Source organism: Manis pentadactyla, chromosome 15 (assembly GCF_030020395.1).
Source record: "Manis pentadactyla isolate mManPen7 chromosome 15, mManPen7.hap1, whole genome shotgun sequence".
Classification (NCBI taxonomy): domain Eukaryota; kingdom Metazoa; phylum Chordata; class Mammalia; order Pholidota; family Manidae; genus Manis; species Manis pentadactyla.
The window spans coordinates 13,388,017-13,412,430 of NC_080033.1; the positions used below are offsets into that span (position 1 = coordinate 13,388,017).

The 24,414-nt window shown below is 57.4% G+C and overlaps 2 protein-coding genes across 6 annotated transcripts in view; one reads left to right on the top strand and one right to left on the bottom strand.

The window, feature by feature from the left end:
• Positions 1 to 572: 572 nt before the first annotated feature.
• On the top strand, positions 573 to 12,077 carry CAPN12 (calpain 12). The gene is made up of 21 exons (XM_036876277.2): positions 573 to 951; positions 1,226 to 1,295; positions 1,425 to 1,543; positions 1,724 to 1,857; positions 2,617 to 2,785; positions 3,550 to 3,624; positions 3,697 to 3,782; positions 3,858 to 3,932; positions 4,583 to 4,746; positions 4,826 to 5,055; positions 5,465 to 5,476; positions 5,710 to 5,918; positions 6,117 to 6,159; positions 6,240 to 6,299; positions 6,786 to 6,843; positions 7,223 to 7,293; positions 7,392 to 7,454; positions 8,047 to 8,125; positions 11,204 to 11,320; positions 11,395 to 11,453; positions 11,545 to 12,077. The coding sequence occupies exons 1-21, from the start codon at positions 709 to 711 to the stop codon at positions 11,569 to 11,571; spliced, it is 2,163 nt and encodes a 720-aa protein (XP_036732172.2). The 5' UTR covers positions 573 to 708; the 3' UTR covers positions 11,572 to 12,077.
• Positions 12,078 to 12,103: 26 nt separating this feature from the next.
• Positions 12,104 to 24,414, bottom strand: part of ACTN4 (actinin alpha 4) — a 71,243-nt gene continuing 58,932 nt past the window's right edge. For 2 of the 5 annotated variants that reach the window (XM_036876270.2, XM_036876267.2), the window contains exons 12-21: positions 21,052 to 21,202; positions 18,475 to 18,583; positions 18,148 to 18,288; positions 17,892 to 18,074; positions 17,675 to 17,809; positions 16,471 to 16,650; positions 15,590 to 15,736; positions 14,307 to 14,372; positions 13,500 to 13,658; positions 12,104 to 13,376 (exon numbers count right to left, since the gene is read on the bottom strand). In XM_036876270.2, the coding sequence (XP_036732165.1) occupies positions 13,218 to 13,376; positions 13,500 to 13,658; positions 14,307 to 14,372; positions 15,590 to 15,736; positions 16,471 to 16,650; positions 17,675 to 17,809; positions 17,892 to 18,074; positions 18,148 to 18,288; positions 18,475 to 18,583; positions 21,052 to 21,202 (1,430 nt within the window). In that variant the 3' untranslated portion in view covers positions 12,104 to 13,217. Of the gene's footprint in view, positions 13,377 to 13,499; positions 13,659 to 14,306; positions 14,373 to 14,674; positions 14,756 to 15,589; positions 15,737 to 16,470; positions 16,651 to 17,674; positions 17,810 to 17,891; positions 18,075 to 18,147; positions 18,289 to 18,474; positions 18,584 to 21,051; positions 21,203 to 24,414 lie in introns of all 5 variants that reach the window. The other 3 variants (XM_036876260.2, XM_036876253.2, XM_036876237.2) reach the window with 2 other exon arrangements.

Genomic DNA, 24,414 nt, shown 5'->3' on the forward strand with positions numbered 1-24,414 from the left:
TGCCTTGTCTGGGAGGGGGAGATGGGGTCCTGAAGGGACCTGCTATGGGGAGGTTGAGGAGTTACAAGGACAGAGAGAAGGACAAAGAAGGACAGACAGTGAAGCCCACACAAGACAGGTATGGAGAGAGAGACACACGGAGATACAGAGAGAGAAGGATGGAGACAGAGAGAGACATAAACAGATACAGAGACAAAAGAAAGAGAGACGAAAGGGGACCAGAGAGATGGACAGAGAGGCAGTGAGGCTGAGAAGGAAAAGAGAGAGAACAGCAGGCCGAGAATCCATCAGATGGAGGGACAGGAAGAGATAAACACACAGCAGCAAGCACAGCTCCCTCCCCAGCCCCAGAGGGAGGTACACAGGGACAAGTGCCCAGAAACGGCCCCCCTCCTACCACTGACCTCCTTCCCAGCACTCCCACAGCCTCAGCCGGTCCTCCCTCAGCGCTGCCTGCCTTCCCTCCTGCTGCTGGCCAAGCCCATTAAGTTGCTACCATGGCCACAACTGAAGGCCCCACACCCTGGGGAGGAAACCACTGAAGAGGCGTCCCTGCTCCCCAGTACCCCAAACCACCAATTAATATTAATGAGGGAAGATTCCTCACTGCCTAAAGACCCCTATTGGGCCCAGATGGGGGGGCAGGCCCCACCCCCATGACTCAGGAGGTTAAAGGGCTTGGGGCCAACCTGCGAGCCCAGAGTCCCGATGGCGATGGCGTGTGGCAGCAGGAGGATCACCATCCAGCTGGTGGGCGAGGAGGCTGAGCCTGGGACCAGCGGCCCGAAGCCCTTTCGGGGCCAGAGCTATGAGACAATCCAAGCAGCCTGCCTGAATGAGGGCATCCTGTTCCGTGATCCCTACTTCCCTGCTGGCCCTGATGCTCTTGGCTACGACCAGCTGGGGCCGGACTCAGAGAAGGCCAACGGGGTGGAATGGCTGAGGCCGCATGTAAAGTGTGGTTGAGGGCTGGGGCGCTGGGCTCCTGGGTCTGAGGGAGGAGGGGGGAGGGGCTGGGGGCCTGGACCCCTGGGTCTGGGGGAGGGTAGGTGCTGGGAGGCCCAGGGAAGCCAAATGCCTATACACAGGCTTTACAAGCCTCTCGTGGGTTGCAGGTGTTAATTAAGGTGGCATAGTGAGGGCAGGGGGCACCCAGGCCTCTGACCTCCTGGTCGCTGCTTCCCTCTTTCTCTGGCTGAGGCCTGGAATCCCCTGTCACTCCCAGGAGTTCTGTGCTGAGCCCCAGTTCATCTGTAAGGACATGAGCCGGACAGACGTGTGTCAGGGGAGACTGGGTGAGCCCCCAGATCGGGCAAGTTGCAGCCGGGACCCTGACAGCTCTGCCCCTCTGGTCCCCTTCAGTCTCTCCCCATGCCTCAGCCTTCCTTCTTCCATCGTCACCCAGTTCAAGCCTTTCCTTCCAGGTAACTGCTGGTTCCTTGCGGCCGCCACCTCCCTCACTCTGTACCCCCAACTCCTGTACCGAGTGGTCCCCCCTGGACAGGGGTTCCATGATGGCTACGCAGGAGTCTTTCACTTCCAGGTAAAGCTCAGTTGCTCTGCTCATGCCTGTTTCTTCCTGGTGCATGAATTTCACAGCTGACGTTGTCCCCTTGGGGCTGTAATTCTTGGGCTGGTACAGCAGGGTACAGATCAGAAGATGGGGCCCAGGCAGGGTTGGAGGTTGGAAGTCCAGCCTGGGCCCTGCCCCTTCTCTTACCAGCTCTGGCAATTTGGCCACTGGGTGGACGTGGTGGTGGACGACAGGCTGCCCGTGAAAGAGGGGAAGCTGATGTTCGTGTGCTCGGATCAGAGGAATGAGTTCTGGGCCCCACTCCTAGAAAAGGCCTATGCCAAGTAAGGACCCCAACATACACCCCCAGCTGCAGCTTTAAGTCCCAGCCAGCAGGCCCCAAGTCACAAAAGACCCTGGAGCACTCCAAATTCTGGGATCATCTGGATACCCTGCCAAGGGTCCCAGACCAAGTCAGTTCCCAGGACCCTCATGTCACACCATCCCTTTGAGGGCCTCCAAATCATAAACACCTCCCTCCATCAACATTTCACATAAAACATTCCTAGAGACCCACCAAACACTCATCATTCTTAAGGAGCCTGGAATCTCATGTATCAACTCTGGAGTCACCAAAACTAAGATTTACCCCCTTGGGGATCTATAATCTCAGAGAATCTCTTCTGATCCATTGAGAAACTAAAAACACCCTGAAAATGTTGGATGTAATCCCTGGGACCCTCAAAAATCTTTGCTTTTCCCCATTTTGTGGCTCTACAATCCTTGACAAGCCCTATAGGGGTTACTCCCAAAGCAAACATCTCCCAGAGACTCAGAGTTTCAGACACAGCCCCCAGGACACTCAGAATTCTGACAGAGCTCTGCTACAGTCCCCAAACCATATAGTCCTAGTGGCCCAGGGACCACACGTCCATTTCCAAGGGCTTCCAGAATGTGCCACAATCCCCTCTTCAGGAGTCTGCAAATTTGGGGGATAGCCCCTGGGACTCCACATCCTGGGACAGGGGCCCCCGGATCCCAGGGTGTTTCCTGAGATGCTCATCCGTGCCTCAGACACCCCCACCCCAGACCTGCTCCCACAGGCTCCACGGCTCCTATGAGGTGATGCGAGGCGGCCACATGAATGAGGCTTTCGTGGACTTTACAGGCGGCGTGGGCGAGGTGCTCTACCTGAGGCAAAATATCCCAGGCCTCTTCTCTGTCCTGCGCCATGCCCTGGCCAAGGAGTCCCTCGTGGGCGCCACTGCCCTGGTGAGAGGGTCAGACTCCCACGGAGCCCCTGCCAGGATGACAGCCCAGTCAGGGCTGGAGTGGGGAGGTGACCGGGGTCCTCCTCCTCTCTGCTTTCACTGTTGGCGTATGCTCTCACATATCAAACTCAAATGAGTCAAAAGGAAATTTATTTGCTCTCTTCAGCTTCAGGCACAGCTGGATCCAGGTGCTTAGTGGATGTTGCAAATGTGTTTTTCTATTCCTGGTTCTGGGTTAGCTTTGCTCCCAGGTAGGCTTTCCCCTCATGGGCACAAAAGGGGCCCTCACAGCAGCAGCTTCCTCCTCCCCCACCGGGGGGCTGGGTTAAAACAAAGAATGCCTCTTTCTGAGAATTTCAGAGGCCCCAGGATTGATTTTCATGGGCTTACTTAAGTCTTATGTTCATCTGTGACCAGTCACATATTCATTCACTGAATCAGTCTAACTCATTCATTTACTCAATCCTCTATTCAGTCACTGATTCTTTTTGTCTTTTCTGTTTCTCTGCCTCTTTCCTTCTCTGTTCTGAACTTTGTCTCTGTGTCTCTGTCCTCTCCATCTATTTTTGTCTCTTGTCTCCATCTCCCTCTCCCTCTTTCTCCTTCCTCTCATTTCATTCCAACACCCATGGCCTCTCGGAGCGCTGTGCCAGTCTGGGTGCTCTGCTTGACTCCTGTATTGGTGGCAGGAGGTTGGGGCGCAGAGAGGAGCGGCCATCCCCTTATCCTCCACCATGGCCTTACTGTCCCTTGTCCTCTGCCCAGAGTGATCGGGGTGAGTACCATACAGAAGATGGGCTGGTGAAGGGACATGCGTATTCGGTCACGGGCACGCACAAGGTGAGTGCTCCCTGCCAGGTGGGCTGCCAGGAGGTGCCCTGGTGCTACCCTCACTGGTGATGCCCCCCTCAGGTGTCCCTGGGCTTCACCAAAGTGCGGCTGCTGCGGCTGCGGAACCCCTGGGGCTGCGTGGAGTGGACCGGGGCCTGGAGTGACAGGTGGAATGGATGGATCTTGGTCGGGGGGAGGGGCTCATCCCCACCCTCCCACCCCTCACACCCCAGTCTCCCTAGCTGCCCACGCTGGGATGCACTCCCCACCGAGTGGCGAGATGCCCTGCTGGTGAAAAAAGAGGATGGCGAGTTCTGGTGAGAAAGGGAGGGTCTCAGCCCTGCCTCGGGGAGGGACACCAGGCCAATGGGGGTGGGCGGTGGGGGGCAAGTTCTGCCTGAAGGAACAAGGAGAAGTTCATGGGGATGCATCTTAATAGCCAGAAACTGTCCATATCGGTGGTAATGTTGGGGTCGGGGTCTATCTGTGGGAGTTGAGGAAGAATTAGTAGTACCTTTAAGAGAATTTAGAGGCACAGTAATCTTTGGAGCGTGGAAGGAAGATGAGTAATATTTAGAGAAATTGAAGGAGGTTTGGTGACATCTGGGGCATTTATTGAGATTTGGCAGTATTGAGGGGCTGAAGGATACTTGTTCATAATTGAGAGTCTGAGCGTCTTGATATGTGAGGACTGAAGGCAATTTGATAATATTTTGGGGGGAGTTTGTGGATCTTGGCTATTTGTTGGGCATTTCTGAAGACTTAGAGAAATCTTGGGGAGCTGGAGGGCTTAGCAGCTTAGGGGTCTTTTCTGGAGACATGGTACTGTTGGGTGGACTGAAGGGTACTTGGCAATATTGGGGGGTAATTTGTGATTCAGGGGCCAGGTTGGGGTCTTGAGATATTTGAGAGTCGGGGCCCTGGGGAGGAGGCTGGGGGCAGGGCCTGACCACTGGCTGCTGCACAGGATGGAGCTGCAGGACTTCCTCCGCCACTTCAACACTGTCCAGGTCTGCTCACTGAGCCCCGAGGTGCTGGGCCCTAGCCCTGCTGGAGGCGGCTGGCACGTCCACACCTTCCAAGGCCGCTGGGTGTGCGGTTTCAACTCTGGCGGGAGCCAGCCTGGTGCTGGTGAGACTGGAGGGGACCCTGAGAGGCAAGCAAGGGGGGCCAGGCAGGCTGGGTACCCCATTCTTTTCTCCTCTACTAGAAACCTTCTGGACCAACCCCCAGTTCCGGCTGACACTGCTGGAGCCAGATGAAGAGGCTGAAGAAGAAGAGGGACCCTGGGGGGGGTGGGGGGCAGTAGGGGCAAGGGGCCCTGCACAGGGAGGCCACACCCCCAAGTGCACTGTCCTCCTGTCACTCATGCAGCGCAACCAGCGGCGCCTCAGGGCCAAGGGCCTCACTTACCTCACTGTGGGCTTCCACGTGTTCCAGGTGGGACCTCCAGGGTGAGGGAGGCATGAAGGCGCAGGGGGCCAAGGGGGGATCCCAGTTGGTAGAGGACAGTGGGCAAGGGTCCGAATGGGAGAGAGAGCTGAGGGAATCAGGAGGGGCAGGGAGAGATTGAGGGGCTGGGGGTGCAGGAAAGAGGCTGGGGTCATAAGGGCTGGGGGTGGGGTGGGATGAATGGAGAGAAAGTGGTCAAAGGGGGCCTGAAGACCAGTGAGGCGACCAAGGAGCAGAGGTCCTTGAGGGCAAAGGCAAAAAGGGGTCCGGCATGGGTCAGAGGGGCAGGGACAGGGACTGAATGAGGGGTGGGATGTAAAGAAAGGAGAGAGAGGGGTGTGGAGAACAGAGAGGAGGCTCTGAGGGGTGGCTGACTCCCTCGGCTTCCTTCTTTCAGATCCCAGAGGAGGTGGGTCTCAGATGGGACCCCAGATCCCAGAGACCATCCGCCCCCCGGGCCAGCCCCAGGGGCTCCGGCAACCGACGCGGGGCGGGGGTGTGGGCGTCGGGCCTGGGGACCGCTTGGGTGGTGGATGCACCAGTGGGCGGTGACGGGGCACCCTGGGACGGTGCGGTGGGTCGGAGGGCGGGCGGGATGCGCTTGCGCGTGGTGATCATGCCGCTGCCGCCCCGGCCGCCCAGCTGCTGGGCCTGTGGGACTCCCCGCGCAGTCGCGAGCTCCTGCCGGGCCTGCTGCGAGCCGACCGCTCGTCCTTCTGCGCCCGCCGCGACGTGAGCCGCCGCTGCCGCCTGCGACCCGGCCACTACCTGGTGGTGCCCAGCGCCGCCAACGCCGGCGACGAGGCCGATTTTACGCTGCGCGTCTTCTCTGAGCGCCGTCACACAGCCGTGTGAGCCCGGGCACCCAGATCCGCCCCCATCCCGGGATCCCCAGACCGGCCAAGGCCCCACAGACCGCTTCCCGGGGCCCCTTGAATCCCCAGCCCCGCGAGGATCAGCGCAGGACCCCAGGATCCTGCCTAGACCCGGCCCAGCCCCAGCAGCAGGCTGAGCAGCCCCCTCCTCCACTTCCCTTCTCCAATTTGCAGGGAGATCGATGACGTGATCAGCGCCGACCTGCACGCCCTCCAGGTATGGGGCTGCCCTGCGAGGGGGCACGATGGGGCGGGGTGGGCATTCTCTTGGCCAGAACTAAACTGCCCATCCCACAGATCCCCTGCAGTCCCATGGAGCTGGGGCTGGAGCAGCTGTTTCAGGAGCTGGCAGAAGAGGTGAAAGCTAAGCCAACCCCCCACCCTAACACCTTTGAGCCCCTTCTTCATCCTGGATGTCTCATTTTGCTTTAGTTTCTCTATGTATTTAAATATGGTGACTTTCTTCTCTCAAACTGCTCACAGCTCTTCCCTGCCCCAGGGCCTTTGCTCAGTCTGTACCTCTGCCTGGACTGCCTTCTCTCTCTTCCCAGGCCTGCCCTGGCTGAGGCCGCATCTTTTCTGGGAGCTCTCCTGCCCCTCCCCCAGGCTGGTCAGCCGCCGGCTGTGGCCTCCCATAGTCCAATGCTTCCTCACTGCTGCCTCCATGTGGGGACAGGTCTCTCTCCCTCCCTGGACCATGAGCTCAGAGGGGGCAGGCCTGGGGCTCTCTCAGCCTCTGCTGTGTCCCCAGCACCACCCAGCATGCTATTAGGTCTGGCCCCGACTCTACTCTGAATGGCTGCCTGAGCAAATAGCCTCACAGTGGGCTTTCTCCTTGACCAGGAGGAAGAACTCAGTGCCCCTCAGCTCCAAATCTTACTAAGCATTGCCCTGGAGCCTGGTGAGTTGGGAATCAGCAGACCTCACAGAGCCAGCACACCCCACCCTGCCCCATCCCTTGTGTTAATCCATAATGCTGCTGGGAGTCAGCTCGTGGGAGCCCTGAACTCCGCTGAGTGGCATCTTCCCTCGTGTGGTAGGACTGGAGGCCAAGAGCATGGCCACTCAGAAGCCACCCTTCCTCTAAGGGAGAGGCCTGGAGTGTAGCTGCTATGAACAGACAAGGAACTCCCTTGCTTGGGTTCAAATTCCAGTTCTTTTAGTTACCAGCAGCCACTTGGCCCTCTATGCCTTGGTTTCTATAGTTGGGGTGGCAATAATCCCTAGCACTTACAGATGGTCAGCATGCAGGAAGCTCCATTTTTGTTTGTTTCCTGTAGCCAGGGCCCATGCCCAGACCCCCAGAGAGATTGGGCTCAGGACCTGTGAGCAGCTGCTGCAGTGTTTTGGGGTAATATGAAGGGGCAGGGCCTGAGTAGGGAGGGTGGCTGTTGGGGCCTGTGCTCCTCTTCTGGGGACATTCCCTTTAACCAGATGCTCTGTTCCCAGCATGGGCGAAGCCTGGCGCTGCCCCACTTCCAGCAGCTCTGGAGCCACCTCCTGAAGTGGCAGGTAAGATGGGGGGCTGGGCGGGACCACTTCCTCTTGGGGGACAGGGACCTTTACTAATAGGGGCATAGGTGCCCTAGGAGAGAAGGGGGAACTGGACATACCACGCCAACTCGAAGGGATCCGGCTGGGGCGTCCTTGCCCCACCCACTCCTCTGTGGGCGCTGTAGGGGCACTAAATAACTCAGGGATGCAGAGCACAGACTTGGGTCCTGCACTGGAATTCCAGCTCCCAGTTTATTCCCTTTCTGGCTGCATGATCTGCCCACTGAGGGCCCTTTGCTTGTCTATCCATAGCATGTAGTGATTCCATGCCAATCCCTGTGAGGAGGAAATGGTCCAGCTTCTCCCCATGCTAGCAGTGACATCACTGTTTGAGTCCTAAGCCCTTTGTGCACAGAATCTCAACATGTTCTCACAATGGCTCTTAGTTTTATTCCCATTTCAGATTGGGAAACAGAGGCCCAGTGTGGTTAAGTTGTCTGCCCAGGGCACACAGCCAGGGAAGAAAGGGAGCTGGGAGAGGAACCCACCTGTTCTTCAAGGCACTCAGGGGCCTGGGGGATGGGACTGACCTGTAAACCTCCCTGCCCAGGCCACATTTGACAAGTTTGATGAAGACGCCTCTGGAACCATGAATTCCTACGAGCTGAGGCTGGCGCTGAATGCAGCAGGTGTGGACAGAGGTCCTGGGGGTCATGGAGACGAAACCTGCCCCGCCGTCCTACCCCTTAGAGGCTGGCTGCCCACTCAGCTGCAGCCATCCACAAAGCCCACACCTTAGTCTGTTGTCAGACCTTGGGCAGGGACGGAGGACCCTGAAAGAGGACACATGTGGAGAAGCCTGTATGGGGAGGAGAGCGTGAGGACAGATAGGCCCAGGAGGGAGTGAGGCCTTCCCGGGAGGGAGAGGTAAGGGAGGCCTGGGAGCTGGTGTCTGAGGGGCCCCGGCCCCAAGGGCACTGTGGCAGCTTGCACTGGAATGCTAACTCCACTGACTCCTTGGGTGGCCATGGGCACATGAGAGGCCTTGTGCCTCTCTTTCCCTCTCTGTAAAATGGCTTGTGACCAGCGTGGCTGGGAGGAGCCTGTGGCATGAAGCCCACGGGACTTAGTGCTGGGATGCACTTCCATTAGGTCATGCCCTTGCGGCCCGGGCCAAAGGCTGAGTCTTCCCAGGTAGAGCAACCTCATTCCATTTGCTTGGGGGCACAAAGCCCTCACCCTGGGACAGAGCCAGAGAGCAAGCAGTGCTTCTCCTGGGCCCCAAGCCAGGCTGAGAAGTGCCTCTGAGTGTGCCCCACCCCCAGCCTTACAGGCAGGCCGCTGGGCTCAGACAGGACTCCCAGGCCCCCACCTCCACCCTGGGCAAAGTTAAGGGTGAGAATGGGGAGGTGGGAGGTGGGACAAGACTGTGACCCAGTCTGAGGCCCAGAGGGAGACCCCAAGAAGGGAGATCAATGTCCAGGGACATGCAAGTAAAGAGCCCAAGATGGAGTTGAGATGGAGCAAGAGAAGATTGGGAAATGAGGCCCAGAGAGTGAGAAACAGTCCCAGACAGAAGCAACAGAGAACAAGGGGAAGGTGGAAGGTTTGTGTGGTTTGTTCAGTATTGCTGCCTGGTCCATGCCTGGTGTCGCTCTGGGCAGAAGTAACCTGGTAACTCTTGAGGGGCTGACACGCTAGTGGTGAGACAGCAAACCAGCAGAAAGAACATCTAGGTCAGATGGCGAAGCACTGTGGCTGAGAAAGCAAGCAGGCAGGGCACTGGGCACTCTGAGCATGGGGTGTGGTTTGAGATGGGGCATCAGGGAAAGCCTCCCCGAGGTGACCTTTGAGCAGACCTGAAGGAGGGGGACTGAGCCTTAGAGACAATAAGGCAAGAGCAGTCCAGAGGGAACAGCCAGTGCAAGGGTCCTGAGGTAGGAATGTGCAACCTGTTGGACTAGGTTAAAGGAGGCTGGTGTGACATGAGGGAGAGGCCCAGCAATGGGAGATGAGGACACGGGTCTGGTGTGGCTGGAGGTGGCAGTTGGGAGGCAGAGAGAAAAGACTGGTCAGGGGAGACAGCAGAGCCCCATGGGGCTTCATGGAGTCTTCAGTGCTAAAAATTTCAAATATGGTATATGAGAGGGAGAGGAACAGGCAAGCCCTGCCAGGGTGTGTGTGGGGCTGCAGTCAAGGTAAGGAAAAGGCCGGCTGTGTGCGAAGGAGGGAGTGCCAAGGAGGGGACCAGCAGGAAGCAAGCTCCAGCGACCCTAGAGCAGGTGGGTAGTGTTGGGGTCGGGCCTCGCAGGATCAGCGACCACATTCTTTGCCCTACCAACACTCCCTGAGCACCTGCTCTGCTCCCATCCTTGTGCTGGTTGATGCTGGGGATTCAGTAGCAACCAGAAACCTTCCCCTGACCTCCCATGGCTTCCAGTCCAGGGGCAGCCAGAGCCATCGACAAGTGATGGCCCAGAGGGCTCAGGGTGGGGATATGGGAGGCACAGGGAGCCGAGGGAGCCAGAGGACGTGCTCAGTGCTGCGTTGCTGGGGTGTCTAAGGGTTTCCTGGAGGAGTGAGGGTACATGAGTGGCATGCTCCGTGTCAAGTGAGGACAAGGTGTTCCAGGCAGAGGGAACATGATATGCAAGGCAGACACGACAAAGCCCAAGGTCCAAGTAGAGGAGGGGGAGGAGCAAAGGAGGTGAGGCCTGTAAGCACCACCAACCAGGCAGCTGAGCAGTGGGGCACCTGGGGAGGGGTGACCAGGAGTCACAGTCACCAGGGCCTACTAACTAGGTGAAGGATTCCTCAAGTACTGGGCCACCCCAGGTAGGACCCCAGGGTAGGCATCTAGGGTCTAAACCACCAGAGCGGCCAGGGGAAGCCGACAGTTCCACACAAGGGCAGTGGGAATTCCAGAGGGCGCAGCTGAGGGGCCCTGGCCGCTTTCCTAGAAGCTTCCACCCCTCTGGCTGGGTTTCCCACTGCCCAGGGCTCAGCATCCCACCTCCCATCCCAAGGGCAGGGGAGGGTGACCCCCACCGCCAGGATGAGGCTGCAAGCCCCCTGACCTCCTCAAGGCTGTTCAACAGCTCCTGGCAGCACAGCCGTGTGGTGGCACAGGACAGGAATTTGTTAAGGGATTGGACACACAGAATGGGAGTGGAAGATGGGCTTAGGCGGGTGCAGCCCATATTATCCTCAGAGCCATGTTTACCCGGACATGTGGGGACGGAGGACAGTTACCCTGCAACCCTGAGTTCCCAGGAGGCTGGGGGAAGGGGGTATCTGTAACCTGGGAGGGGAACCACTGTTTTTGGCTTCTAAGAGCCTCTGTTGAGATTGCTCATCAGAGGTGAGTTCTAAACTTTAAGAATTGCCTCCCATGTGGCATATAAAGAAACTGACTCCATATGGAACTGCCAAAGTATTTTGCTGCAGATAAATATTCTCCAGTGTCCGTCAACAGCAATTCTGCAGAATTTAAAGGGATGGTAACACTTACCTATAGTTATGTGCCTGATACTATTCTCGGTTCTGTACATATAACGTCTTTCTACAGCCTTATGGGGTCAGGACTGTCACTGACAGAGGAAACTGAGGGCCAGAGAAGTGAAGGTAGCTGCCCATGGCCACACAGCCAAGATGCAGCAGAGCTGGGGACAGCTCCCGTAGTGTCTGTCTCCCCTGGGAGTTGGGATGGGGTGCACTGCTGAGGTGGGGCTCCAGGACAGCCCAGGCTCAGAGGCAGCCTCCCCCAGGCTTCCACCTGAACAACCAGCTGACCCAGGCTCTCACTAGTCGCTACCGGGACAGTCGTCTGCACGTAGACTTTGAGCGCTTCGTGTCCTGTGCAGCCCAGCTCACCTGCATCTTCCGTGAGTGCCGCCCCAGGCATGGGTGGGGCAGGGGGAATGGCGTGGTGGGGGCTCACTTGCTCCTCTCTGCACAGGCCACTGCAGCCAGCACCTGGATGGGGATGAGGGGGTCATCTGTCTGACCCACAGACAGGTGAGCCTTCTAGAGGGAGAGAGTGGCTCAAGGTGAGGGATTCAGGTGTCTTGAGACCCCTGCCTCAAGCCCACTGTCTTCTCTTGCTCAGTGGATGGAGATGGCCACCTTCTCCTAGGATCCCAGCATGGGGCATCACAGCTGAAGGCAGGAGAGCTGCTGGGAACCGCGCCTTCCTCTCTGCCAACCTGGACCAGGGTTTATTCCACAAGGAGAGGGATATGAGCAAAAACCACCCTCCCTCAGACCCTTCCACCTCCCTGCCTGGTATGGGGGCTGACATGCTTTTGATGTTATGCAGTGGTTTAGACAATGGCCTCGGGAGCCTGCCTGCCTGCAGTCAATTTCTGGCCTCACCTAGTTGGGTATGCTGGGCAAGTCACTGCGTCTCTTTGTGTTCTGCTCTTCTAACCTGTAACCGGGGTGGTAACAGCACCTTTCTTGGGCAGACTGCATCAAATAGTCCATGTTTTGTGCTTAGAACAGTACCTAGCCCAGAGTGAGTCCCCAGCAGGGCTCACCGTTCTCGGGGGAACAGATTGTGTGCTCCCTGCCCCACCTTGCTCTGGGGAGAGGTGTTCTGTCATCGCTCTCCTAAGAAGCACAGAACAGACAGGAGAGGGAGAGGGAAATAGAGCAGACACTAGGAATCCTTCTTAAAAATATTACATGTTTTATTATCCTGTCCCCGGAAGGGTGGTTTATCCAGAAACCGAAAAAAAAAAAAAATCAAACAGAATAACAAAACAAAATGAAACAAAAGGTGGGGAGGAAGAGAGCAAAACCATCGACTAACAGGCAGCCAGGCCAGCAGCCCCCCTCCAGCCCAGGAGGCCTCCGGAGACCACCACCAGGCAGGCGACAGAGCCAGGGGGGCTGGGAGGGCGCAAACCGGCCGTGTCTTCATTATGGGAGCAAGAGGCGGCAAAGATGTTGCTAGGTGAATATATATTTATATAATAAATCCGTAAGTTAATAAAGTAAATAGTAATCCTCTGAAAGTTTTTCTTTTTTTTTTATAGGGTTTTTTTTTTTTTCATCAGTTTTTTTTTGGTCCTTAGAAAATCTGAGAGATACACAGGTCCAGACAAAGCAAGGCAGGGGCTGGTTGGGGGTGGGGTGCGAGAGGCTGGTATGCCCAACCCCACTCCTCTGTTGCAGAAAAGGGGAGCACTGGGCCGCACCCCCTCATCTGGCAGTTGCCAAGAGGGGAGCCAAGAGGGGTTGAGGGAGCAGGGCAGGTCCTCTTTCCTATTGGGTGGCTGTGGCGCCCTCTGCTGGGCCCAGTGAAGGCCCAGGTGGTTCCTGGACAAGGCACATAGGGCTTTGGCCTGGATGTGGGAGGCCTTGAAGGGACCTCAGGGGCAAAGGAAGAGACAGGGCGTGGAGGGCATTCCTAGGTCTTGAAGGGGACCTTTTTGCTGTGGGGATGCACTGTCCCCTCCACATAGTTTAAAACAAAACAAAACAAAACAACACATCATATATATTTACCAGACCAGAAGCACTGACCCCAAAGGTCTCCCTTCCCCTATCCAAGGGGAGGGGAAGAGAACCTCTCGGCCAACCAACACAGAGGGAGGAGAGAGCCTGCCCCAGCCCCTCCCTGCCCCACCCCCACCCCCCACCCCCGGAAAGGGCTGACAGAGTGCTTTGCATAGATACAGAGTAAGAGGAACAGGACCAGGAGGCAGAAGGGCTCCCCAGCCCCTCCGGGAGGCTGTGGGGAGGGGGTGTTTGCTCAGGGCTTCTCTGGTGGGGGCCTCACAGGTCGCTCTCGCCATACAGAGCTGTAGAGAAGGACTTGTAGTCGAGGGCACCAGGTACAGCATCAGCGCCCTGGTATGGCGCCATGCGGGCGATGCAGTACTCGGCCTGGTCAGGGGGCAGCTCTCTCCGCAACTCCTCGGCTGTGATGAAGTTCTGGGGGTGGCAGGGCAGGACTCTGGGCCACTCCCACCCACACACTGGCCCACCCGGCCCCACACGCCCAGTCCTGGCTGCAAGGGCCCCTCCTGACCAGCCCCCAGGGGCCTCCAAGCTTACCTTGTCCCCTGCCAAGACCTTGAAGGAGGCGATGACCTGGTCAGCCGTGTCTGTGTCAGTGGTCTCCCTCGACATGAAGTCAATGAAGGCTTGGAAGGTCACGAGGCCACTGTGGTTGGGGTCAACCACACTCATAATGCGGTTGAACTCAGCATCGCCCTGTGAGGCAGGAGCCGGGCAGGGACAGGCAGCATTTGAGTGGTGTAGGGCAGCCAGGCCTGACCCAGTGGATGCTCGTGCAGTAGAACCACGCTGGGAAGCAGGGCCTGACCCCGGCACTCGTGCCACCTGTCGTCAGCCTGCCTCCAAGGGTCTTGGCTTCGGGGCCTCTGCCTCATGAGTCCCAGCCTAGGGTCATGCCCGCCTGCTCCTCCCCTCCCATGTCTTTGGGAAGTGGGAAGCTGGGGTACGGATCAAACAGGTCTACTGCTCCTCAGCCCAAGGCTCACAAGTGAGCTCTGGAGGGTGGGGAAGAAAGACAGAGAGAAAGAGAAAGAAAAGGGGGAGAGAGCCAGAGGCCTGACCTCCTCTCTCTGGGAACTTCCAGGAAAGGAGATGGGAGGCTCAGGGAGTCATCGGAGGGACCCCAGCCCAGCAGATGCAGCAGAGGAGGGGAGGCAAGGCTGCGCTGCCCTGGTGGAGGAGTGTCCCCGAGGACCAGGAAGTTCTGGAGGCGGTGAGGAGGAGGGGGAGCCAGCACAGAGAGGAGGAGGAGGAGGGGGAGGGAGGAGAGGAGAGGAGAGGAGAGGGGGGCGGAGAGCCTGGAGGAGGGGAGGCACAGCAGCAGGGGAGGCAGAGGCTGCATACCAGGCTGTATCCTGTGGAGATAAGCAGAGCCCTGAAGTCATCCGAGTCCATGCTGCCTGTCTGCTTCTGCTCGAGGGCGCAGGGACAGCAGAGGAGGCCAGGCCCAGAGTAGACAAGAGGGGCCGCCCCATGTGCACAGCAGGGAAACAGGACAGTGGCGGGGAGCAGGGGAGACAGAAGTGGCCCCGAGAGACCAGGTAAGGGGGAAGGTGCCCAGAGACACGGGGCAGGGAGGAGGCAAGAGAGCCGGTGAAATGGCACACAGGATGGCAAGGGGTGGAATGGCAAGAGGGAGGGAGACAGAGAGAAGGAGAGAAAGAGAAGAGTAGTTAATGCCAGGTCCACTGGGGCCCAGGGGGGGCGAGTACCTGCCGGTCATTCTCCACGTCGTAGCCCAGGCTGATGAGGCAGGCCTTGAACTCCTCTGGCCCCAGTGCCCCGCCGTGGTCCTGCCGCGTCCAAAGGCAGGCGTGCGCAAGGGGCAGTGTGGAGACCAGGCCGGCACAGAGATGGGGAGAGGGGCCAGGGTCACATGCAGAGGGTACAGGGAGGGGAACACATGGGGGAGGGAAACACAGAGTTAGAGGTGACGTGGACAAGGCGATGGCCAGGGACGGGTGAGGCTGGTAGAGGGGCATGGGTGACCTGGAGGGCAGTCAGAGGCCTCCCACCTCCTCTGGGCCAGAGCAGAGGTGGAAGGTGAGTTGTGGGAGGGGGAGGAGAGTGCTCCTTGACTCCAAGATTCTGGATGGGAGAAAGGGGGCTGCACCCCATCCTGCTTGGGACGTCAGGGTCCCTGCCTGACAGTGCAGAACTGAGGCTATGCACTCCTACCCACAGAAGGCAGGCAGATAACACATCAGATCCCAGGGTGGGGCTAGGGCAAACTGGTACTCAGAGCCCTTCTAAAGCAGCTGTTGTCTGAATTTTAGAACACTCTGGGCATCTATTTGTGGACCAGATTAAAGGGTCAGGTCTTAAATCTCCACTGTGCAGGGACTCAGTCTGCCCCAAGGTCTCATCAGCATTGTTTGCAACAGGGCACAGCTTCAGGGACAGGGCTTGGGACCCCCTTTCTCCTTTGGAGGGAAATCACCTCCTCGGTGAGTCAAGGTGATGCTCTTCTGCACGCCCTCTGGTGGCTGGCACCCTGCCAGCCCATTAGCAGGGGCTGATCCTCAGCAACCTTGACATGAACGCATGGACAGATGCAAAGACGGAGGGAGCCAGGTGGGACAGTGACAGGGGAGGGAAGACGCCAAGGGGCAGAGGGAGCTGCTCACCTTGTCGAAGTGGTTGAAGGAGGCCCGGAACTCCTGCATCTGCTCCTGGCTGATGCCCTTGGCATCACGGGTGAGGATCTGGTTCTCCACCTCGTTGATTGTGCGCGCGATGGTGGTGAGCAGCTGCTCCCAGCCCACGCGGATGTGCTGGGGGAGGAGTGGGTCATGACTGCAGGCCACGCAGTGGGGTGCTGGGACCACTGCAGCTGCAGGTGAGGGGGCCTCGGAACTGGGCTCTGCTCACATGGGGCATGGGGGATGGCCTGGAGTCAGGCTCACCCCGACTCTCTCCTGAACACCAACCCAGCATCCACACACAGGGACACAGGTGTGGCACCTCCTACTGTCTCTGCCAACCAGCAGGGTCCATGTCCTGCTGGTCTGTGTCCCAGTGAATGATGCAGCAGAGGGCTGGGGACTGGGACCTGTGCCAGGATCCATGTAGAAACTTTGCAGACGTGTACGCTGGGTATGTTCAACTGGCTGTCTAGGGAAAAATCCTTTTTTGTGTGTAGTGTCTGTTGTGCTGTGTAAATACTGTCAGCATGGACCATTTCAAGCTACCAATATGATGGCAACCAGCCCTAACAATTTAACTGGGCCTCTCGGCAAGCTGGTCCTCAGGGACTTTGGCACCCGCTGGCTGGATCTGTGTCCTCAAACGAGGACAAAACTGCTCTCCCAGCAGCTGTCCTGAGATGTGCACTGTCATGGTGACAGGAGAATCATGGTAGGAAAAGTTTTTAATGTGTAAATGTTTGATCTTGTCTTTTCAGTCATTAGAAAAGAGATAGAGGAAGCAGGAGATACCTTTTCTACTGGGCAAAAAGCATTTGGAATGAGGAAGTTGGGACTGGGGGGCCAGGGGGCTCCCCCTGTACCTCCATGGTGTAGTTGGTGTGCTTGTTATCAAAGATGAGGGCCTCCTGGATGAGCTGATGCTGCTGCTCGAGCAGGTCCAGGTTTGGCTTGTAGTCCACGATGCTGCGCTCGTACTGCTTCAGGTGGCTCAGCTGGTCCTCCAGGGTCCCGTTCATCTCGATGGAGATGCGCCCAATCTCCTGCATGGAAGGTGGGTGCTGCTGAGGACAGTAGGCTGCAGACCCTCACCCACAGCCAGTGAGCTGGAGGAGGTCTCTATTGCTGCCTACACCCCAGGGCCCTTTGCCCATGGTGCCCCCATCCTGGAAGGCCTGCTGCTTGACAACTGTCCCCTCCAGTCCCATCATCTGGGGTAAAGGCAGCCATGAGGGGGCACCCTAACCAAACTGCACCCTGACTCCCTGTGAAGCCCGGACTGTGACAGGCCCAGTCTGAAGATGTGGGAACTGAGGCCTAAAGAGAGCAATTAACCATAGTAAGAGGCAGATCAGGATCTGAATCCAGGCCTGGCTGACTTCACAGCCTGTGTACCAGAGCACGTTAACCCTAAGCCTCAGCTTCCAGTGGCTGCGCTGTGCAGCCGGCACAGAGCCACGAGGCTGGCCAGCCTACCTCTCTCCAGGCTTGTGTGTTTAAGCGAGGCTGCTGTGATCAGCATTGCACCTGGCACATAAGAGTACTTGGTTTAAGTGGTGACCAGAGCCACAACTGGCATCCTTATGAGCCTTCCCGTGGCTGGGTCACAAGGGTCACTAGTGAGTGCGCTGTGAGGGTCTGAGCTCAGACCTCTTTGGTCACAGCTACACCTCAGTGGCTCCCGGGGCTGACACAAAGCAGTGCCCAAAAGCACTTATTGAGGGAATGAAATAACTATTTTCATCCCCATTTAGAGATGAGAAAACTGCAGAGCAGGGGTTAAAATATGCCTGAGCTCCTGATCATCAGCAAAGGCAGGGTCAAGACTCAAGCCCACCTGTCCAACTCCTCAGCCAAGTTTTCCTCTGGATGGTGCTGCCATTTCCATCGTTACTGCACTGACCCTCCTAGTCATACAGGGACACCATGGCTCCTGGAGCTGGGGCCCAAATCCACCTCCATGGCCACCAGCCCCATAGTGTACCTCCCACTACCCGGCAGCTATTCCTCCATTCTGCCCTGAGAAATATTCCCAGGCCCAGCAGGGCTGGGGCTATAGCCCCTCACCTCCATTTTAGTCTGGATCCAGGGCCCCACGATGTTGGCCTGGCTGGCGAACTGGCGGCGGAGGTGCTCGTTGGACTGCTGCTTGCTCTGCTCCTCCAGGAGGGCATGGTCCCGCTTGGGCACCAGCTGCTGAACCTGAGAGAGGAGGTGCGCCAAAGCAGTCAGGCTGGCAGCCCCCTCTTGGCCGTCCCCGCCCACCCCCAAGGGCCCCACCCACCTTCTCCCACTTGGTGTTGATGATCTGTGGGGTGACGGTGGTATAGGGGTTGCTGCCTGACAGTTTGATGTGGTTGCTCTCGGCAATCCTCTGGGCTTCCTTATGGATGGCCAGGATGGCCTCCCGTTCCCTGTCAGCATCTGGTAGCGTCGACTTGAACTGGTCGTGGGCTGAGATCAGGCCCTGGGAGGAAGAAAAGGAGTGAGGGGCAGCCCAGGCCCACAGAGGCCCTGGAGGAGGGCAGACAGGCAAGCACCTCAATCTCCTCAATGGTGTGGACGATGAACATGTCCTGGAGGTCCTCCATGGCACTCTCCATCCAGTTGTTGAAGGGGGCAGCCCGCTTAGCGTACTCCAGGTGCAGCTGGTCAATGGTCTCCAGCTGCTTCTCTGTTTTCTGGTGTGAGGAAGGACAGGGACAGAGGGGGTAGGTCAGTCAGCAAGCAGGAGTTCTGGATGATGGAGAGGAGTTCGGGGGCACTAAGGGGTCAGATAAACTGGAGGATCTGGGCATAGTCCATGCCTCCCACCAGTCCTGGGGACAAGGGGGTGCAGGCCTCCATGCAGGACACTGGCCCCTCACCTCTAGGGCTTCCCTACGACTGTGGGTCAGAGAGCCCAGGGCATCCCACTGGTCGCAGATCTTCTGGCACCGCGTATTGACGTTGTGGGAGTCGTAGTAATCCAGCTCACTGTTGGCCAGGCAGACAGCGGTGAGACCCAGCAGCAGGCGATCAAGGCTTTGCTCAGACCAGAGGCCCCCCAAGTGTCCCAAGATGCCCCGGTGCCGAGGCGGATCAACATTTAAGGATACTGGTCATCAGCCACCCCTGGCCCATACCCCCACTAAGGAAGGAGGAATTAGGGGAAGGGGATAATAGAGGGCAGGGGTTCCTCAATTTATAACTTGCTCTATCACCGTAAGTTAACTTGGGGGCCCCTTAGTATGGCCCTCAACCATGCCTGCATCTGGATTGCATTTTCCCTTTAAGAAAGCCTAGCGGAGCACACTGGTTAAAGACGGGTCCCACAGCCGAGCTCCCAGGATGGAATTCTGGTTGATTTCATGTTTGTGCTACCCTGGGCAAGCGAATTACTACTCTGGACACCTCAGTTTTCTCATGGGGGTGGGTTACAGTGGTGATGCAGTTACTTAACGCATGTGAAGTACTGAAAGCAGTCGTTGGCACCCAGTAGGTAAAAGTAGTAGCTAGCACTTGTTTTCTACTAAAGGTTACATATATATTTTAATGGGTATTAAGAAAAAATTATAACTAGCCTGTAATCTCACTCTAAGCAATTAGTAAGACATTTAGGAAAAAATGGTGAGCTGATTAGGGAATAGGTATTATTATTTGAATGATGAGGTTTAGGAAACCCCGGGCTGACACAATAGTTTCTGGCCCCCTAAGCCCTCCTATGTGCTCCCTGCCCTCCTCTCCCTCTCATCAGCCCCAAGATTCCCACTTGAGACGGGTCTGGACACTTGCATACTCTAGGCAGCGGGCTCTTAGGGAACCAGTGTACAGGTAAAACACAGTGGTGGGGAGCAGTGAACAACTGTGGGGAGAAACAGTACATGGGGCACAGGGACATGGGGGCTGTCCTGCCTGCCTGGTGAGCCAGATAGGCAGGCGGGATACAGCAGCCAGAAGGGAGCAGGCCAGGGCTGGGAGAGGGAGCAAGACTATGCTCCACAGAGGAGCCAGGGGCCTGGGCTCCATCCCTGTCTCAAACACTCCCTAGCTGTGTGGTCTTAGGCAAGCCCCTTAGTCTCTCTCAGCCTCAGTTCCCCCTCTAACATGGGGTAGCTGGGGAAGTCAATGAGCTGACACTCTTCAGCAGAGTACTCTGGGTTTCCATCACTGCCATTAATCATTGTTTAGCTGGGTTGTCCATCCAGGCTCATCCTGGCCAGCCCTCAGCCCTCTGACTCATCTTTGGGGGAACAGACAGCACCCCACACAGCCCTCCCTTTCTCCTCCAGGGCTACTGTCCAGGAAGCTACCTCAGCAACAGCCTGTTCCCTGGCTCAGGGTAATGGGTTTCACGTGGCTATTCCCCAGTGCCTGAGAAGTAGGCTAGCCTAGAATATATTTCAAATCTGTTTCCTACCAGCATCCAGGGGCTTGCCTGGAACACGGAGCCCATGTCCCCCAGCCCCTGCGGATGTCTGCATCTATGAACCCACTCTCCTGGGCCCAGATGCACCAGGTGCAGGAGCTTAATCCCAGGAGAGGCTGCAGCCCCCCAAGGGTGCCCCCAACAGAGATACTGTTCCCAGTTCCATGAAAAGGCCCCATGGTACCTCTGCCTCTGGGAAAGTATATGGGGAACCCCAAAGCAACAAGGCCATGTGGAGGGAGGGAGGCAGGGAGGAAACAGTCCTGCCCAGTTCAGGGCTCCAGCAGACATCACCACTGGGCCCCAGCCTTTTAGGAACATGCAAAACTTTGGAGATGACTCTGCTGGGGTGGGAGTTGCCTGCGGAAAGGGCAGTTCCAGCCAAGGATCCTATTTTTGAGCAGACAGCTATTTTAGGAGCCCTGCTGCCCCTCCAAGGCCTGTGGATTTTCCATGAAGTAATGGCCTGGGCCTCTCACTCCCTGGGTCCTCCTTGCTGCTGGCTGGTGTGCTGGTGGAATAAGGCCCCATTCACTGGCTCTGGAGGCTTAGTATACTAATTGTGTGCACAAGTTTATCTGACTGGGGTGGGGAAGGGAGGGAAAAGAATCCAGCTGCCTGGAAGCTCTTACAATAAGTATATTCTGAGCAAGAAAGGGAGAGGGCCGGGAAGAACAATGAGCTCTCTGTGCAGCCCAGTTTCCTCAGGGATGGGCGGGTGGGAGCAGTCGGGGCTAGGCTGGCCACCATATCAAGGGACCAGGGGCTCTCCATGGTGTGGCAGGCAAAGGAGGTAGAGGGACCCCTACTGCCGGAAGAATCAGAAGAAGGGGTCAGAAACCTCCCTGCTGCCTGAGAATCTAGATCCCAGTTCCTCACCCACAGGGCCCTTCCCTGGCACCTGAAAGGAGTTGAGGGTGGGGAGGGCTGGGAGACCTCACCCCAGGCCTTGGAGCAGGTCACACCTCAGCATGCTGCCCAACCACTGCACTGGGCAGGGTGCTGGAGGGGAAGCAGACACTGAACCCACACATACTTGAGCTCCTGGGCAATGGCTGCAATCTGCTCCACGCGGTCCTGGTGTGCGGCCAGGTCGCTCTCAAAGGCCTCATGTTTGCGGATAAGGGCTTTGATGTCTGACAGAGTGGCCGTCTCATAGTCCCGTTGCTTCAGCATAGCTTCCTTCCCTGGGGGTGGGATAGAGAACAGGGGGTGCTTAGAGAGCACAGTGCAGCAGGAGTCCAGAGGGCAGTCCACCAAAAGGAGGGAAACAGGATACAGACCCCACATCCTGCCTCGCCCAGGACAGAACCACGAAGGCTAAAAACTACTGGAACCTTTTTCCTTGCCTTTTTTTTTTTTTTTTTTCTGGGCATCTCTAAGCCCACTATATCCTGGATGGAGCTGGGAGACACCACTGGGCTGGTGGGCCTGAGACAAATATCCCAATTCAACCTGTGTGTTCTAAACTTGGTGTCCCTTACTGGTGGACCATAAGAATTGGACTATGCTACTAGCATGGCTGGAAAGGTGGGCACTCATCTGTGAAAGGCCATGATCTGGAGGCAGGTGGGGTTGAGCCCATACCTCAGCAGGGTAGGGGAAAGGGCAGCATTTGAATCAGGGTTCTTCCAGGAGCTAGACCTGCATCCTGGCGCTTGGGGGCCAGGCTCCCTCAGGGTGGGGGTCCTGTCACTATCCTAAGGGCTTCTGACATGCAGGGAGGTGGGGCCCACTGTTGGGCCCTTTGAAGGGAGGGAGGGACACTGTGATTAGTCCTGGAGCCTAGCTATATTATACACCCAGGACAAAGCTCCAGGAAGGCCTGTAAGCACATGGAGGTACTGCAGGAACCGAGTGGCAAGTGCCAGCCTGGGAAAGTGCATGGGACCCCCAGTAGCTAAAGGTACCCTATTTTAGGCAAGCCACCTTGGGCTACCCCTGGAGTGGCAGCTCAGAGACCCCTTCCTCAGTCGGGGACCAGAGCATCTAACCAGCAGCCACCTGCCCGGTGCAGCAACTCGGAGCAGTGGGACGGCATGGAGTTGTTCCCCACTGTTCCCGCATCTGTGAAATGGGGCCAATACCAGCACCTAGCCTGACATCTCAGTGAGGTGATGTTCAAGAAGGGTGGGCATGGGGCCAGTCCCATCTGCATCTCAGCCACCCCAAGGACAGGGCGTGGCATTGGCAGGCAGGGGGAAGCAGCCTGGAAGACTGACTCCACCATCCCTGCCGCCCCAGCCCTGGGGCAGGAGCCTTCACCACTAAGGCAAGCTTGTAATTCGTACCCCAAACTGCTTTCTCCCGAGGGTGGGAACCAGAAATAGTAGGTTACCACTTGTCTGCCTTAGCCGAGTTTCAGCAAGAGGGCTGGCAAGGGTGCATGGGGAAGATCTAGGAGGAGTGGCCCTGGCAGCCTGGACACAGACGAAGGGTAGCCACAGAGGGGACGCAGGGACTCATGTTTGCTTTTTCCCCAGACAATCCAAGGCCCTGTGCAGAGCAAGCACAAGGACTCACCCTGCAGGCTGTGCGGGTGGTAAGGGGAGCACATAGCACTGGGGGCTCAACCTGCCCTCTGGGCACACCCTCAAGGCGAGGAGGGTCCTCACTGGATTCCAGGGATGTAGATGGGTCAGGAGGCTGGTGTGTCCTCCCCTTTTGCATAATTGGGTGCTTCAGAGGACAGAGGCTTGTCTTGGGAACAAGTAGGCAGGCCTGCCTCGGGGCTCTGGGCTAACACAAGGGGCAGGGTGAGAGGCCACAGTGCCTATGGGGAGGCAGGGATTCAGCAGGTGTGTGGCGGTCACCAAGCCAGGGATTAGGCCAACTTCTCCTAACCGTCTTCAAGTGAAGGCTGGTCCTGCAGCCATTCCCAGGGAAGGAGCTCTGGTGGGCCATCATACACACCCCTTGGCCTCAGGAAACCATCTTCCCAGGGCCTCCTGGAGCCCTAGGTGAGAGACCACAGAGCTGACAACAGGGGCCAAAAGGCCCCCAGAAGGGAAATCCACAGGGATGACACCCAGAGCCCCAGGAGGATGGCAGATGATGACAGGAGACAGCTCAGTCCAAGTGTGGGATATGGGTGCTGTAAAATCACTTCTATGCCCAAGGGCCCTCTGATAAGGGAAAATGACAAAACCTGTTGGCCTGTGAGTTCCTCAGGCAGGGACCTCGCCTACTGGGACACTACTGAGCACAGGCAAGAGGCAGACAAGGGTTTCCAAATGAATGAATAAATGAGCTAATAAGCTAACTGCTCCTCGAGGGTGGGGTAGAATCCACGGCTGCCATTTCTGAGGTGTAAGGGAGGTGCCCGTATCCCTGGCCCAGGCTAATTCTTCCTCACTTCACTTTCTGGTGTCTCCTCTGCATTCTTTCCCTGGCAGAGCAGGATTAGGGCACTGCTCTGATCTGGCAGCTGCTGCTGAAGAAGAGCAGGCCTGAGCTGATGTGAGCGGGGCATTGGTTAGGCTGCAGCCAGGGACGCAGGTGACGTGGGCCTAGGTCTGCGGCTCATTCGGAGTTCTGCGTTCACATGCAGGCGGGTGGGGCAGGCTCTGTATCAATGCCTCAGGGTAGGTCTCAACATGTGGCCAGCATTGGGGCTATCTGCCCAACAGCTGGGTGGGTGGGAGCCGGAGGAGCCTCCAGAAGCTTAGCAAGGATCTCATGGGGGAATTGTGGGTGTGGGGGATGAAAAGACACACTGAGCAACACAAGGTGTGGATCACTGAGCAGAGTGGTGGCAGGAAGGCAGGTGACAGGAGGTGGCCAGAGGTGGGAAGGTAGGAGTTCTGTGGATGGCTCTTGGCTTTCCCTGGCTGTTTTCAGGGCTCTGGGATCTGGAATCTCAACTGTGGTGTGGGGCCTGACTGAGTGCCAGGGATGTGATGGAATTCTACATCCCGAGCCAGGGGAATAGGCACCTGTAGAGCGGCTGAGAAACAGGAGGCATCACTGCCCTTCTGGGAGAAGCCATCCTGCAGACAGGCCAGGCCCCTCAGAAAGACAGGGATGGGGTTGGAAGGTAATGAAGAGCTCCTGGGGTGAGCGGCTAATGCTCAGGGTGTACCATCTGCAGGTCAGGCAGGCAGCTCCCTAGCCTCGCCTTTAGACTGTGCTCAGGAAACGGACCCATCAAACCTGGGCTCTTCAGCGTGAAGTCCATAGTCATGAAGTGTGGGACAGGGAAGGCAGACTGAAGAGGAGCTGCCAGCCTTGGGAAAGCCCACTCCTGTGCCCACACCCAGGATGGGGCCCACCTATAAGCAATCCCTGAGGCCAGAGCAGATTGGGCAACAAGGTGACCCAGCCCCAAACTGTTCCTTGCTGCTTGGGGCTGGATGAACCCAAAGCAAAAGTGTGTGTGTGCACGCGCGTGCATGTAAAG